Consider the following 17,179-nt stretch of genomic DNA (forward strand, 5'->3'; position numbering starts at 1 on the left):
ATCTCCCCGCAGCACCAGCAAACCGGCCCGGGCTTCCTCTCTGCACCGGTGTTCTGGGGCTCACTCACCTGAGGGGGGGACAGGCAGACACAGAAGGGAGAAACAGGAGGGCACCGCGGGTGCAGTGGGCCTGCTGGGGTGGTGCCGGCCCCCGCCTCCGCGGTGGGGGAATGGGGCAATGATGGGACACAGGAGGAGGGAGAGAGAGAGAGAGAGAGAGAAGAGGAGAGAAGAGAAGAGAAGAGAAGAGGCTGTCTGCTGTCCTGCCACCGGAACAGCCGCCAAATGGTCCTCCGCCAGCTTGATGGCCTGATCCAGCGACGCCGGGCGGTGGCACTGGACCCACTCCGCGGTTCCTGTTGGCAAGTGTGCGACAAACTGCTCCAGTACCACCTGGTCGACGATCCCTTCGGCATCACGGTTGTCGGCCCTCAGCCACCGCCAGCAGGCATCCCGGAGTTGCTGGCCAAATGCGAACGGCAGGCCAACTTCCTCCAAGCGCAGAGCGCGGAAGCGCTGGCACTGCTGTTCAGGAGTGCGCCCCACACGCTGGCCCAGTGAAGGTCCACGTAGGCCAGCCGGCGGTCGGTGGGGAGCTGTAGCATGGCCAGCTGCACCTCTCCCGTTAGCAGGGGGAGGAGGCGCGCCGCGCACTGATCCATCGGCCACCCCGAGGTCTCCGCGACTTGCTCAAAGAGCGTGATGAAAGTCTCGGGGTCATCCTGTGGGCCCATCTTGGTCAGGGTGAGGGGGGACGGGCCCGCGGTGGAAGCGTCGGTAGTCCCCGCCGACGCGAGGAGGTACCGGAACGCCTGTCGATCCTCTTGCTGGGCCAACACCAGGGCCTCGAAGCGCTGCTCCTGCTCCTTACGGAGCATGACTAGCGCTTGGTGCTGGCTTTGTTGGGCCGTGGCGAGGGTGTGGACCAGGTCGGCGAACGGGGAAGACTCCATGGGGCGGTTCGGCGTCTGTGCTCCAGGTCCCGGGTTTCAGCACCACTGTAGCGGTTCGTGTGGAAAGGTGGAGCACAGAAGATGGCAGGGCAGAGAGTGGGTTGACAGAGCATTTTATTGCCACACTTTTCAGTTTAACAACTGGTATGCACTTTGCAGACATACACACACTCAGCGTCTGGTTCGGGAAGAGCCCCTCTGCTCTCGCTCTCCCTCCTTAAGTAGGGCACGGTCACTGGGAAGACACACAAACACAGATTAATTGCTCTCCAGTGTAGTGATTCTGCCACTTACCTTCCCTGACTCTGCCCTCCTGTCACAGACCGGCGCTTGACCACGCCCCCGCTGCCACAACAGGTCTTCAGAGATGTGCACACCCCGAAACTTGGTGCTGCTCACCGTCTCCACTGCAGCACCGTCGATAGATAGTGGAGCATGCTGGGTGTGCGCTCTCCTGAAGTCCACAACAATCTCCTTCATCTTCTCCACGTTCAGGCGGAGATTGTTGTCCTTGCACCACATGGCCAAGTGGCTCACCTCACTCCTGTAGATTGTCACATCGCCATTGTTGATGAGACCCACCACAGTCATGTCATCTGCAAACTTAATGAAGAGATTGGAGCTGGATGTTGGTGTGCAGTCGTGGGTCAGCAGAGTGAAGAGGAGGGGGCTTAGCACACATCCTTGGGGGGCCCTCGTGTTCAATGTGATGGTGCTGGAGGACTTGCTGCCGACCCGTACAGCCTGTGGTCTCCCCGTCAGAAAGTCCAGCAGCCAGTTGCACAGGGAGGTGTTGAGTCCCAGCTGGTCCAGTTTATGAATGAGCTGCTGAGGAATGATTGTGTTGAATGCTGAGCTAAAGTCTATGAACAGTATTCTGACATACGAGTCTTTTGTCTCCAGGTGGGTGAGTGCTGAATGGAGGGCAGTGGAGATGGCGTCATCGGTCGAACGGTTGGACTGATATGCAAACTGGAAAGGGTCCAGGGCAGGGGGGAGGGCAGACTTGATATGCTGCATGACTAGCCGCTCGAAGCACTTCATGAGGATGGGAGTGAGTGCGACAGGGCAGTAGTCACTGAAGCAGGAGGGAGATGGCTTCTTTGGGACCGGGATGATGGTGGTGGTTTTGAGGCACATGGGAACAACACCCTGGCTCAACGAGATGTTGAAGATGTCTATAAAGACATCTGTGAGCTCCTCGGCACAGTCTCTCAGGACACGACCAGGAATGTTATTAGGATCCAGGGCTTTTCATGCATTTGTCATCCTGAGAGCCCTCTTCACGCTGTCTGGGGACAGTGTCAACACCTGGTTGCTGGGAGGTGGTGGGGTCTTTTGTGCCGTGGTGCTGTTGTCTGCCTCAAAGCGAGCGAAGAAGTCGTTCAACTGATTCGGCAGAGACGTGGAGTTGTCACAGGTCTGTGGCGAGGGCTTGTAGTCTGTGATGGTCTGAATCCCCCGCCACAGGTTCCTGGTGTCTCTGCTGTCGTTGAAATAGTCAGCAATGTACCGGGAATACTGTCTCTTGGCCACCCTGATGCCTCATGACAGGTTGGCCCTAGCTGTCCTCAGGCCCACCTCGTCCCCAGCCCTGAAGGTGGTGTTCCGAGCCCACAGGAGCCTGTGGACTTCCCCTGTCAGCCATGGCTTATGATTGGCCCGAATGGAGATGGTTCTGGTGACCGTAACGTTGTCCATGCACTTCCTCATGTAGGCAATGACGGTCTCCATGTACTCCTGTAGATCTGTGATGTTGTTGTAGGTGGCCACCTGTCTGAACATGCTCCAGTCAGTGGTGGAAAAACAGTCCTGGAGTGCCTCTGAGGACCCCTCTGGTCACACACGTATCTGCTTTGTAGCTGGTTTGGTGACTTTAACCAGCGGCCTATATGCTGGCATTAGCATAACAGTGGAGTGATCTGAGGCCCCAAGGTGGGGGAGGGGGAGGGCTTTGTAGGCATCTTTATGCATGGTGTAAACATTGTCCAGATTATTGTTTCCACGTGTGGGAAAGTTGATATGTCCATAGAGTTTTGGAAACATGCTCTTGGGGTTTGCATGGTTGAAATCCCCAGCCAGGATGAGGAAAGCATCTGGGTGGGCTGTCTGCTGCTCACTGATGTGCTGATAGAGTTCATTCAGTGCTTCACTCCTGTTGTTATTGGAACTGAGAGGGATGTATAATGCTACCAGCAATATGGCTATAAATTCCCTCAGCAGGTAGCATGGCCGGCACTTAATAATTATAAACTCCACCAGTGGTGAGTAGTGTTTGCAGACCACAACAGCATCGCGACACCAGGCATCACTGATGTAAACACAGAGTCCTCCGCCGCGAGTCTTCCCTCCCTCGACTAGCATTCTGTCTGACCGGTAGCATGTTAGCCGGGCTAGCTGAATGGCACAGTCTGGGACGTTGTCATTAAGCCATGTTTCCACAAACACGAGGACACAACACTCACTCACAGACTTAAAAGATGAGCGGAGTAGGCGGACATAATCCAGCTTGTTGTCCAGTGAGCGTACGTTGGCCAGAGTGATGGTAGGGATAGCCAGCTGGTGAGGGCTAGCTGCTAGCCTAGCCCAGATACCTCCGCGCTTGCCCCTCTTCTGCTTCCGCATGTTCTGCCTGTGGCGCTTCCACTGTGGGCTGGATGCAGGAGTGGGGGTCGGTGGTTGAGCAGGCCTCCGGAGCAAACCGTAGTCACATAGCACTTCCGCGTCCGCTGGATTTATATCCGTGAATATAGTTCTGCGGATGTTGAGCAGAAACTCACGGGAGTATGTGCGCCTTAAGACTGATGGACGCGAAAAAGACGAACAGATACACACTGTTTTAAAACACAAAAAACACGAAAACACCGTTCTGTCAGGACAGAGAGGAGCCGCTGCGTGTGTGCGCACTGCCATCTTGGATGACATCCATCATTACTTCAAGACATGAAGTGGCTTTTTATGAATAAAAATAAAGAAAAAACATTGAATTAGAAGGTGTGTACAGACTTTTGACTGGTACTGTATATACAGGGTGTTTCAAAAAAATTTGATATAATTTCACAATGTAATAACTTTGACAATTCTTGTTCGATTGACCTCAAATTTTAACAGCATGTGTGGAAACAGGTCAAAATTTATGTTTAATGTTTTTTTGCTTTTATCTTTTTAGGTATAGAAATGCCATTCACTGGAAAAGATAAGCTGTTTTGTGTGTTAGAGTACGCTCGAATGCAGTCAAACAAGACCGTGTAGAGTGCATTTATGAGAGAATTCTCTAAAAATGCACCAACTGCAATGCAGATTTGGCCATAGCACAAAAAGTTCAAAGAGGAAGGCTGTCTGTGTCTGTCTGTCTGTCTGTCTGTCTCAGGCGGCGCACATATTGAAAATTTGTGAAATCGTTCATGGAATCTACATACCTTTGAATTTCTCATTCAAATTTTGAGGAATAAATCTTATATTGCTCAACATTAAGCCTGTTCAGTTTCATTTGCCTAGTTTCTGGGATATTTACATATCAAATAATATTATTTTTAAAACACCCTGTACTTTGCTATATTTTTATTTGCTATTTTTGATGATTGACAGTCATGGCTGTGCAAAAATACAGTCATACTGGGTTTTGTCTACAATGCACTGAAAATGAAAAATATTTCAAAATGAGATATAGCATTTGGAATTTTTGGAATGTATTTCATAAATGGGAGGAGATTTTGTTTTTGAGAGTAAAAATATCCCACAATTTTTATGTGGGATTTGCAGGATCCTATATCTAGTGACGGGGGCGGCACGGTGGTGTAGTGGTTAGCGCTGTCGCCTCACAGCAAGAAGGTCCGGGTTCGAGCCCCATGGCCGGCGAGGGCCTTTCTGTGCAGAGTTTGCATGTTCTTCCCGTGTCTGCATGGGTTTCCTCCGGGTGGTCCGGTTTCCCCCCACAGTCCAAAGACATGCAGGTTAGGTTAACTGGTGACTCTAAATTGACTGTAGGTGTGTGTGTGTGAATGGTTGTCTGTGTTTATGTGTCAGCCCTGTGATGACCTGGTGACTTGTCCAGGGTGTACCCCGCCTCTCGCCCATAGTCAGCTGGGATAGGCTCCAGCTTGCCTGCGACCCTGTAGAACAGGATAAAGCGGCTAGAGATAATGAGATTATATAAATATATATGCACACACCCTCCGGTCTCATTGAACTGGTTAAAGTAACTAAATAAAAAAAAGCAGGCCTTTTATCTGGGACAGTCAGGAATAATAATATAATAAAAACTCTCATCATATTAAAACTTTTTAACCATGAGCCCCACTTCCACTATTTTCCCTCCAGATTTTAACAGTGAGCCTTTAATCGAAATGAAACTAGTAACTAGTCAAAACAAACAAGTTGCAAGCATGCCAAACAAATATATATACAGCCTTGTATTTGAATAGTTGGATTATGTTCATAAAATAAGTCAATTCTGAGGGGATCTGTGAAACTTCTTTTATAGTTAAAGGGGCTACAGAAAAGTTATGCATTCCTCTCATCACTGTTGTGAATTCCTGATGATGGTCTGAATTCTAGAAGAAAGCAGTTTCCTCCAAACCTCTGTACTGCGCATGCGCCACCGTGCCGCTTTTGTTTTGCCGAATGCCGACCCGGAGCTGCTTGAGCTGTGTTAGTAGCGCTGCGGCTGAGTATAGCCTGTGTTTCTCTTATAAAAATAAATAAATTAAAATAATAAGTCGAAAGAAAGGAGTATACAGGTTTGTTGAAGTTTTCTCTAACTCCACTATTCCACTGAGATGTCTGCACTCTGTGTGTGTGATGTTTGATAGCCAGTTAGTGTCGAGAGGAAACGAGTGCTGCTTATTAACTGGTTGATGTTTATGCAGGAAGGAGATTCATGCATTGGTTCGAAGCCCTAAAATAATCTTTTATTGGGGTTAATAGATACTGTATTTACGACGTTGAAGTCCCACTGAGATACTATGTTTTCAAATTTAAAAATTTTAAAGTCATTTGCTTTAGCTACACAGAATTAGCTCGATAGCTACAAACAATAACAGCCTGTAGCTTATGTATATAAGGCATTTTCTGTCAATTAATCTCAAGATATATTTCTGGTCAAAGGTGAATTTTAGTTATTGGCATTTTCCAAGCAACTTAAAATGCCACTATTTATTATTATTATTATTATTATTATTATTATTATTATTATTATTATCATTGTTGTTGTTGCCACTGGTTAAGGGAAATTCCACTTAAACATCAGTCTTTATCATCATGAAACCCAAACTATAATAAAACGTGCCTTGTAATTTGTTTATTAGTACATGATAATTGTGGGAATGTTTTCAAATATGAACAAGCTTGGGTCTTGTTCAAGGAAGATAAACGTGACACAACATGCTCCCAGTCCTCTTCGGAAACAGCAGGGTTCTGGTACCACACTGCTGTTGAACTCTAAGTGCTGATTGGTCAGAAGGTGTGGAATCTCCTCTAACAGCAGCTGTTACTCAGATTGTTCTAATATGTTATTGTTTCCATAGTAAGTCATCCACAGGGACTTATATGGTGGATGAGCAACATAATCTAACCCTAATAAGCTGATTTTAAAAAGTCTTGTTGTTTAACAAAGAAAAAAGGGTTTAGACTCCTTTATAGGAGGACTCTTGGGAGTCAGTGGTTTATAACAGTAAGTTTTATGTCACTTGACAGTGTTGTGCTTCCTGTTTTCTCAGTAACATGACAAGCTATGTTTGGGAACAACTGTTTACAGCTGCTATAATGTAAAGCCAGTATCTCACTGGGCTGCGACAGCTTGCGACAAATTGCGAATGTCATTCGCAAGAGAATTTCAAAAGTGTCTTGAAACATTCGCGGGGCTTCTCAATTTCCTTGCATGAGTCGCAAAGTGTCGCTCCTTTGTTGCTGAAATTTTGAACATGTTCAAAAAATTTGCGCGACACAATTTCTCTCAAAATAGCCGCAAATGCGTCGCTGGTGTCGCAAAGCCATCACAAACCCTTCTCAAGTCAGTTTCCGTGAGACAGGAAGTGCGAGAACTGAATTTGCATATTTTATTGCAATTGTTGTCTCAACTAGTTGCAGGCTGTCGCAGCCCAGTGAGATGCTGGCTGAAGTGCGAGAACTGAATTCACATATTTTATTGCAATTGTTGTGTCTCCAACTAGTCGCAGGCTGTCGCAGCCCAGCGAGATACTGGCTTAACTGTTTACAGCTGCTGTAACGTAACTGATAACAGGAACTAACCCGTCTCACAGACATTCCACAACATGAAATACAACTATAAATGGTTAAAGTATGGTACGTTATTGATTATTAATATAAATTAAAAGATGTAAGGCTTAATCTTTCATAAGTTCCTGTGGTATAAGAGGAATAAAACACTTCAGGACGTATTTAACAATTATTTGCAGAAGGTGAAATGAATATTGGTAAATAATAACGGAGACAAAGTTGAGGTTATTATTCACCCATATTTACTGAGCCTGAGGCGGATAATTGTTTTTGTATAAATGCACAGGTGATTATTGGAAAAAATAAAGTATTTTAAACAAAACTTATTTCAAACTTCAAAAGCGGCATGCAAATGTAATAAAGGCATGGCACAGTCTTGTCACTTATCTACGCTGATTCCCATAAAATACTTTGTTTTGAAATCAATAAATCACAATTCCACCTTACCTTTGAATAGTTTTAGACCAAACTTCGTAGCATCTTTAATGCTTTTAGGAACAGCATTTTCTTACATAATTTGTAATTCTTCCTCACTTACAGTGACAAAGCAATTGGTCACCTTTTTGCTGCGTCGCTCGAGGTGATTATCGAGAAACAGTCAGAGTTTCTCAACCAATCAGCACGCACAATTTTCTGTAACCACCTTCTATTTATACTAAAGGAAAATAATCCATTTTGTAGTGGTAATGACGCATTGCTTCCTTAGTTCCTTAGTTAGCTTCCTCGACTGGTTCTACCTGGAAACACTAGGTGCTTTTGGACCACACAGTTTGGCATACTTATTGAGAGGAACTACCATCTGGGGTGCTTGCCTGAGAACTACATACCCTCGAGAATTTTTTTTTTCTTGATTTCATTTGCACCACCAGTAGAAACACTGAAGTGACGCAAGCTGAAAGATGGTTGCTATAGGGGCTTTTCACCAACGTCACAGATTTTTGTTTATCACGCAGCATCCACCATGTTGCGGGGCAACCAAAAAAAACATAGTCACGACAGTTAATAATGAAACTCGAGACAACTGCAGTCAGTACAATCTCTCTGAAATGATTAAAAATTTAGATTATACCAGCAGATCGTGTTGCATCCAAAAGCTGAAACATGCAGGCATCACAGGTCCATATAATTTACCCACAAATGTATTTATTCCACTTGAAAAGCATTCAGCAAACCAGCTACCAGATTTGGGACACTACAACATCCTGAACTCTTTAATTTTGGGACTTCTAAATACACCAGAGATGTTAAAGGCATACAAAAGTACAGATGCCTACCAATATTTCGAGGCAGGTTTCATACCGGAATGTTATGGGAAATTCTCGATAAAGAAAAATACCTTATTATGATAAAGGTAAGCTCAGACACTGACTTCTAATAGTAATAAACAAGCCAGAGCCTAGAGCTTGGGTATTTTATGGTGTTTAGCCTCGTTTACATTATCAGAAACCCAGGATTAAAATAAAGCCCCAACTTTTGGGTGGCTGCAGGCCACCCTGCGCAGCCTGAAATTTTGAAAAAAGGGAGCCCATTTGGTGACATCTCGTGACTTTTAGGAGCATTTTATGGTGGTCATTGCTATCTATTGATGTTCAACAGGCACGGACATTGCTTGCTAACAATGAGAAAAAGTGTAATCGCATTGGGCTTGTTCTAAATGACAAGAAGACCAAGGTGATGTCTTGCAATGTTCCATCTCTTTATAAGCACCTCTCTTTATAAGCAATGGGATGATGCTTGATGAAGTAGACAATTTCAAGTATCTAGGCTTGGGTTAATTCAACTGAGCAGGATATCAAAGTCCGCAAAGCGCTAGCCTGGCAGGCACTAAATTATGAGTTGCCACAGTTGCAGAAGTCGAGGCCGTCCCCCTGCAACCTTCATCGACACCCTGAAAAGGGACGTGGGCGCAGCCAGTACTGCTGAGCTAGCCAACTGCATGGCTGATCGATAGGATTGGGACGTCAGGCTTGCAACTTGGCTGAGGCCACCTTGAGTGAGTTATGGTGGTACTGACGCTGTCAATTTTTACTGTTAACATAGTTGAAAAGGTTGCTACAAGTGGAGGTCTGTGATGCTGTGGTTTGCAGCATGTGGTTCACATGAGCAATAAAGTCATCATCTAAGAATAATGTATTATATAATAATTCTGTTTTATTACCTGAACCACTACCAGAACACCACCAGCCAAATTTAATCTATTGCAGTTAAAATAAATAAATAAATAATACTGCCCCCCTGCAGACTGCATTTACTGCACAAATGCCACAGTCTTGAGTAGCACCTTTTATACTTGGGCCTACTTAATACTTCACAGGGGCGGATCCAGGAAAATGGGAAGGGGGGGCGTCAGCCCAGTAAGGCTGGGGGTCTGGGAAGGCCCCCAGAAGCTCTGCAGTTTTTAAATGCCTGGAGATGCATTTTGAGCTGTCAGAGACATGTTGTAAATTAAATCTTTTAAAGAAAATTACCATGTCAAAAAATGTTTTAAAAGTAGGTACTGTCAAAACCATTTTATTAGTCACTGAAAATGATATTTTCAGAGTCACAGGTATATGCTTAGAACATAATTACAACTGATATATGGTAATATTTTTGAAAGTTGCATTGTCCTGTAATGCATTATCACATGACACACCACAGTGCAGTACACTGACCACAAAACACCTTATATCAATAAATTACTATTTTAGCAGCTACAATCTGAGCTCCTGCTCAGGACATTCAGGCCCTGGCCCTGTCCACACGGCAACGGATTCAGGTAAATCTGATAAAATTGTTTATCATTTCGGCCTGGCGTCCACACGGCACCAGCGTTTTGGGTGCCCCAAAATGAAATCTTTTGAGAATGGGTTCCAGAGTGAAAAAATCTGGCAACGGAGCCGTTGCGAAGTCGTCTGGATGAGTAGGACGGATTTGTTTACGATGACGTCACAACCACATGTGCTTCACGCCGGGTAGAAGTGTAACGAACTCGATGCGAGTTGTCAACAAATCCTATAACTTGGTTCATGAAACGCGCTTACAAAATATTTTCACTGTGAATATTTATTGTGTAATGGTGCAAAGTGACAGAGAGTGAGAGAGAATAGCCCTTAGGGCAGAGTCAATCCCGCCAGCAAAAATAGGGGAAAAAAAGGAGCGATCTCACCTCTTCAGGTGTTTATTCTGGACCATTAAAGAATTCTGGAGGATATCAGAATGTTGGCGTACCGGCTTCCATCTACCCCCGTTCATTCCTCTTTCCGCGTCTCCATTCAAAAAACGAGCACGTGATTTAAAGGGACTATATCCATAGGATGGGGAGTGAGAAAGTGTGTGCGTGTGACAGTGACAGGGATAGTCACTGTGCGCATGCGCAGTTATGCGCATGCGTCTACTTCTATTGTTCTGGTGTCTCCGATGGGACCGTCTTACAGCGCACGTAGTGGTGTGGCATGTGTATTGCATAGTTTTCAGCAAGCGTTGCATTGCCATATGAACCTGATATTTTACTGATCCGTTGCCCATGTGGACGCGATATTTAAAAAAAAAAAAATCTCATTGCCGTTGTCGTGTGGATGTAGCCTCAGTGTCATCAGCTGTCCATCGCTAACGATGATGACCGCTTCATTAGGATGTGCAGAAATTTCCTTTCTTAATGAAGCACCTTGCACAGTAAGTTAAGACAAACGATGTTATGCCCCTATTGTGTTGTCTCTCTGGACCTCCAGACCTGATGCCAAGTGGTGCACAAAAGTGCCACAGACCTGACGGGTATGGAAGTTGCCCAGCAGTGACAACTAACTTGCCGAATGATGCCATCCATTGGCCATTTGAGTGGCTTTTCCGCATGCCATCTGGTGGTGTGCCATTGATCCTGTTGGATTCATCTGCCACATTGCACCGAAAAGTGCCTTGCTGCCAGTGCCTTATTGGTGATGTATTATTTAACCCATAGCTGGAACCCAAGCAGATGCTACCACTCTGGGTCAGAGCGGACCTGGGAGCAATGGTGATTAAGAGGTAACTCCACTTTCCCCCAATACTCAAGTCCTCCTGGACCTGAGACTCACCACTGGTTGCAGTTTAAAGTCATACCCCAGACTAAGAATGACAGCATAATGCACTATGGACAGAAATAGAGAACAGGACAGAGCAGGACAACCTAGGAGAGAACAGAATAGAACATGACAAACCAGCATACACCAAGATAGAATGTAGAGAATAGAATGCATGCGCGCAGAACAGAAGAGAACATGACAAATACAAAATGCAGTACAGAATAGGATGGACACCAGGACAATACAACATAGTATACCACAAGAGAACAGAAGGGAACACGATTGAACAGAAAGTGCCCCAAAGACGCAGAAAAGAACATGACGATGCCACACACACTCCCTTCAGTCCACAGAAAAGAATAGACAGTCATGACAACAGAACAGATCAAAAGAAAGAAGGGAACATGGTAGAACAGAAAGCACCATGAAGACACTGAACAGAACATGACAAAACACCCCACACACCATCCAGAGAACAGACCAATGTCCTACATTCACTGTAAGACAGTGAATATACCCTGGTAAACTGAGGTAATTTAAGTGGCCACTTACAACAGAGCTTAATACCAAGATACCTATAAACAAAGACTGCAAGAATTGCATGTCTCTAATACAACAAAGTCAGTAACTGCAATCTGGGCTCCTGAGTCTAATAAACCTGAGATAACTATACAATGATATTGTAAGTTGCATGTGAACAAATTATATAAGTCGTCTTAGTTCCCAAGACTCAGTGGATTTCAAGCAAATTTTCTTCAGAGCTGCTGCAAAAATCAAGATCTCTCACAGACCTATCCAGCTGCTGTCGTAAAAATCAAAGTGAGGCTCACCCCCAAAATGGCCTGTGTACCGTGTACATACACAGGGTATAGTAAGTACAGGGATACCCTATTAATGAATACGAGTAGTAGCTGGACAGCCAACACATACGTGTGTGCGTGCAGTAAGCCTGCTGCAGCATCTTATCATTTTGGCTTGTGAGCATGCGTGTTAACGATACCGTAAACATAAAAGGATGGCACACACCCTTTACATGTAGTCTACAGTGCAGTCCGGGAATACAGGATGTTATGTAGATGCACGAAGTTCCTGTGCCCTGTTAAAATCCAAGAGGACTCGCCCAGCTTGCTTTTCACTGCATTTGTGTCATGAGTGAGAAAACCTAAGCTAGGACCTATTATTAAATATAAATTTATATCATAAACTCTTCAGCTCAATCCCACAATGATTTATTTTCATTTATTTTATTTTTACCTTATTAATTAAATTAAAAACGGCGGGCATATCTCAGTATCTGCAATACTAAAGCTTTGGGGGGGGAAGGCATGACAGATATGCCCCCCCCCCCAAAAAAAAAAAAAAATCTGCATCAGCTTCAAACACCTTTCAGTACCCTAACAATGTACTGTGTCAACAACGTCTTCAGTGTCACTTCTTTCCTCTTCTCTTTCTGCCTCTTTTTTGTCCTACTCTCATTGAGCTGTCGAAAATACACATCTGTGGGGCACGGAGCGCCATTCGTGCCTCTTTTCAGCATGATTGAAATGTGGAGATGTATACCCACCACACAAAAACCATAAACCACGATCTCACACGGGCACTGAAGCGTCATGGTACCAGTGCAGCAGCAAAGTGATTGAAGGTGTTTGTTGTGATTGGGTATTTCCCAGGTGTATTTCCAGTCTGCCTGAGTGCATCATGGCAGCAAACCAGCCCAAAACACTGATTTTCCTTCAAAATATGCCCCAAACATCACAAGGTAGGAATCTGGCATGATTTTTCAGCAAGTGTTGGGGCAAAAAAATAGCGTGTCGGCATGAAATTAAAGCGTGTTGACCCCGGCATGCAAAAACGCTCTGGGGAGAACAATGAGAACATAATCAACATGCTGCTAGTTGAGTCAAGCATTAGGCCTAATAAAATCTATCATGTCCAAAGCCCACATACAGAAATGCCTTTTAACGTTGCACAGAGCTTTCACACTAACCTTGATATAAAATGTTCTCCACACACACGGGAATGCTTTGTTGACATCTGGTCTTCCTGTTTAATTGCAGCTTGCCATTTTTTTTTTTTTTGTCTTTCTGGGTTCACCGGGAAGCAGTGAAAAGTTAAACCAGGCTTATCTCCACGTCTGTTATGTTACATTACATTACGTTACAGGCATTTAGCAGATACTCCTATCTAGAGCAACATACGTACTCCGAGCAGATGGGGGTTAGGTGCCTTGCTCAAGGGCATTTCAGCTCAAGGGCATTTCAGCCCAATGCTGGTCCAGGAAATCAAACCGGTGACCTTTTGATCCCAAAGTTGCTTCTCTGTTATTACATCCAAAAGCACTACAGGTCTCTGGTTTTGTTCTTTAAGATGTAACGTCTACAAGTTTATCTGCAGATGCACTGAATTGGACTTACAATCACTCACATACACGAGCCAGTTGTTGTCAGACATGAAGCTTGGCTGGCAGTATGACCGCATAAACAAATCTGCAATTACGATGATGTCATGTGAAAGGCCCTTGAAGCGACATGACTCCCCCCACCATGAATGTGCATCTTGTCTGCAAATGTTCTTATTTTGCTGTGGAAACAGCAAACTAGCAACATTTAGGATTTAAACTTGTCCACTTTCATTTCAGTCAAATGTTCCTTGAGAAATGGCTCATTCCACTGTGACCCAGAATGAGGGAGACCAGGAATTGTTACGTGCTGACAGTAAATTCTTTATTTTACATTTTAAAGAGCAAATTTGTGGTTGAAAATAGTTGGTGATTGATGAAAATATGTTTACCTAACATGTTAGTGTGGAATATTACAACCCCGATTCCAAAAAAGTTGGGACAAAGTACAAATTGTAAATAAAAACGGAATGCAATGATGTGGAAGTTTCAAAATTCCATATTTTATTCAGAATAGAACATAGATGACATATCAAATGTTTAAACTGACAAAATGTATCATTTAAAGAGAAAAATTAGGTGATTTTAAATTTCATGACAACACCACATCTCAAAAAAGTTGGGACAAGGCCATGTTTACCACTGTGAGACATCCCCTTTTCTCTTTACAACAGTCTGTAAACGTCTGGGGACTGAGGAGACAAGTTGCTCAAGTTTAGGGATAGGAATGTTAACCCATTCTTGTCTAATGTAGGATTCTAGTTGCTCAACTGTCTTAGGTCTTTTTTGTCGTATCTTCCGTTTTATGATGCGGCAAATGTTTTCTATGGGTGAAAGATCTGGACTGCAGGCTGGCCAGTTCAGTACCCGGACCCTTCTTCTACGCAGCCATGATGCTGTAATTGATGCAGTATGTGGTTTGGCATTGTCATGTTGGAAAATGCAAGGTCTTCCCTGAAAGAGACGTCGTCTGGATGGGAGCATATGTTGCTCTAGAACCTGGATATACCTTTCAGCATTGATGGTGTCTTTCCAGATGTGTAAGCTGCCCATGCCACACACACTAATGCAACCCCATACCATCAGAGATGCAGGCTTCTGAACTGAGCACTGATAACAACTCGGGTCGTCCTTCTCCTCTTTAGTCCGAATGACACGGCGTCCCTGATTTCCATAAAGAACTTCAAATTTTGATTCGTCTGACCACAGAACAGTTTTCCACTTTGCCACAGTCCATTTTAAATGAGCCTTGGCCCAGAGAAGACGTCTGCGCTTCTGGATCATGTTTAGATGCGGCTTCATCTTTGAACTATAGAGTTTTAGCTGGCAACGGCGGATGGCACGGTGAATTGTGTTCTCAGATAATGTTCTCTGGAAATATTCCTGAGCCCATTTTGTGATTTCCAATACAGAAGCATGCCTGTATGTGATGCAGTGCCATCTAAGGCCCCGAAGATCACGGGCACCCAGTATGGTTTTCCGGCCTTGACCCTTACGCACAGAGATTCTTCCAGATTCTCTGAATCTTTTGATGATATTATGCACTGTAGATGATATGTTCAAACTCTTTGCAATTTTACACTGTCGAACTCCTTTCTGATATTGCTCCACTATTTGTCGGCACAGAATTAGGGGGATTGGTGATCCTCTTCCCATCTTCACTTCTGAGAGCCGCTGCCACTCCAAGATGCTCTTTTTATACCCGGTCATGTTAATGACCTATTGCCAATTGACCTAATGAGTTGCAATTTGGTCCTCCAGCTGTTCCTTTTTTGTACCTTTAACTTTTCCAGCCTCTTATTGCCCCTGTCCCAACTTTTTTGAGATGTGTTGCTGTCATGAAATTTCAAATGAGCCAATATTTGGCATGAAATTTCAAAATGTTTCACTTTCGACATTTGATATGTTGTCTATGTTCTGTTGTGAATACAATATCAGTTTTTGAGATTTGTAAATTATTGCATTCTGTTTTTATTTACAATTTGTACTTTGTCCCAACTTTTTTGGAATCGGGGTTGTATTTTACAGGCTATGACTTTTCGTGATTTAGCTTAAAAATGCCCATGGACAAGAACATTTTAGTTTAACATTTTTTATATTTGACTTAGACACATCAAAATCACGCTTAATTTCCTCTGTTGCGTATAGGCTCAATAAAGCCTGGAATTCACTATTGGTCCATATGTTTGTTTACCGGTTGCCAGTGCTACACAGCACAGCCTGCATTGGTGCATTGGCTCATGTGTTCAATCCATCATCTGGACCGATCACCGTATACTTATATCACTCATTGTTCCTCTTGTGCTGGGAGAGTACCTATCCTGAAGTAAGAGCTAAAAAATGTCCCTGCACTCTCAAAACTGTTGGTGGAATTTCCCCCTTTTTTTGCGCGTCAGTATTGCAGAAACTGAGAACGATTATGGGGCGGCACGGTGGTGTAGTGGTTAGCGCTGTCGCCTCACAGCAAGAAGGTCCTGGGTTCGAGCCCCGGGGCCAGCGAGGGCCTTTCTGTGTGGAGTTTGCATGTTCTCCCCGTGTCCGCGTGGGTTTCCTCCGGGTGCTCCGGTTTCCCCCACAGTCCAAAGACATGCAGGTTAGGTTAACTGGTGACTCTAAATTGACCGTAGGTGTGAATGTGAGTGTGAATGGTTGTCTGTGTCTATGTGTCAGCCCTGTGATGACCTGGCGACTTGTCCAGGGTGTACCCCGCCTTTCGCCCGTAGTCAGCTGGGATAGGCTCCAGCTTGCCTGCGACCCTGTAGAAGGATAAAGCGGCTAGAGATAATGAGATGAGATGAGACCGATTATACTTCTAAGAACTTTGAAAAAGTTCCTCCAGTCGGAAAGTGCCTATTGTCACCCAGAGGGTCAACCAAAGGTGCAGTCTCGGGAGGATAAGGAAAGAATATTTCTGTTTACTTTTCCAAACTCCTGTTCCAGTAGTTGATGTCAGATATATTTAGATGCAACAAAAACATCACATTGTCCCTCATGGGAAACGCTTAAAGGTTCAGTGTAGAACCTTACAGTGGAGTGTTTCCCAATTAGAACAGGTTCCAAGTAGAACCCTATTAGGAAATTAACACAAGACACTGAATTATCCAATGAACCCTCAAAGAGCATTTTTGTTATTATAATCCTTTTTCATACATATTTCTTCAAAATCCATGTGATGTCACACCCATAGCACTACAGTTGAGGAATTGAATCTTATTTTTGAATACTGTACTTTTCTGTTTTCTCCCAGACAGAGACTTTTACTTTGCTGTATACTTAACCGTCACACCGATGCTAAGCTCTTACAGGCAGTAAGACACTTTGCAAGTCAGCATGAGTTCAAAAGTCATCCACATGGCTGGAATTACCCTTAACATATCTGATAAACAGGATTTTTTTTTTTTTAAGATCGTGTTTTGTCGCGCGCACATTTTTACTGAATGTGCAACTAAGTGTAATGGTGCTCACCAGTGCGCTAGCTACGTACATGAACTACCAGCTCATCAGTCTGAATCTGCATTGTAACCTTCCTCTGTTCATCAGTATAATTTATA

General features: G+C 44.4%; 1 protein-coding gene across 6 annotated transcripts in view; it reads left to right on the plus strand.

Annotated features, from left to right (window-relative positions):
* Window positions 1–5,572: 5,572 nt before the first annotated feature.
* The window catches only part of mcrip1 (MAPK regulated corepressor interacting protein 1), a 33,488-nt gene continuing 21,881 nt past the window's right edge, over window positions 5,573–17,179 (plus strand). For 4 of the 6 annotated variants that reach the window (XR_009650848.1, XM_060901491.1, XM_060901490.1 and 1 more), the window contains exons 1-2: window positions 5,573–5,692; window positions 13,869–13,944. Coding sequence is in view for 3 of the 6 variants with exons in the window: in XM_060901491.1 (XP_060757474.1) it covers window positions 13,887–13,944 (58 nt within the window). In the remaining 3 variants the exon portion in view is untranslated. Of the gene's footprint in view, window positions 5,693–11,127; window positions 11,193–13,868; window positions 13,945–17,179 lie in introns of all 6 variants that reach the window. The other 2 variants (XM_060901493.1, XM_060901492.1) reach the window with 2 other exon arrangements.

Source organism: Neoarius graeffei, chromosome 20, assembly GCF_027579695.1.
Source record: "Neoarius graeffei isolate fNeoGra1 chromosome 20, fNeoGra1.pri, whole genome shotgun sequence".
Taxonomy (NCBI): Eukaryota; Metazoa; Chordata; class Actinopteri; order Siluriformes; family Ariidae; genus Neoarius; species Neoarius graeffei.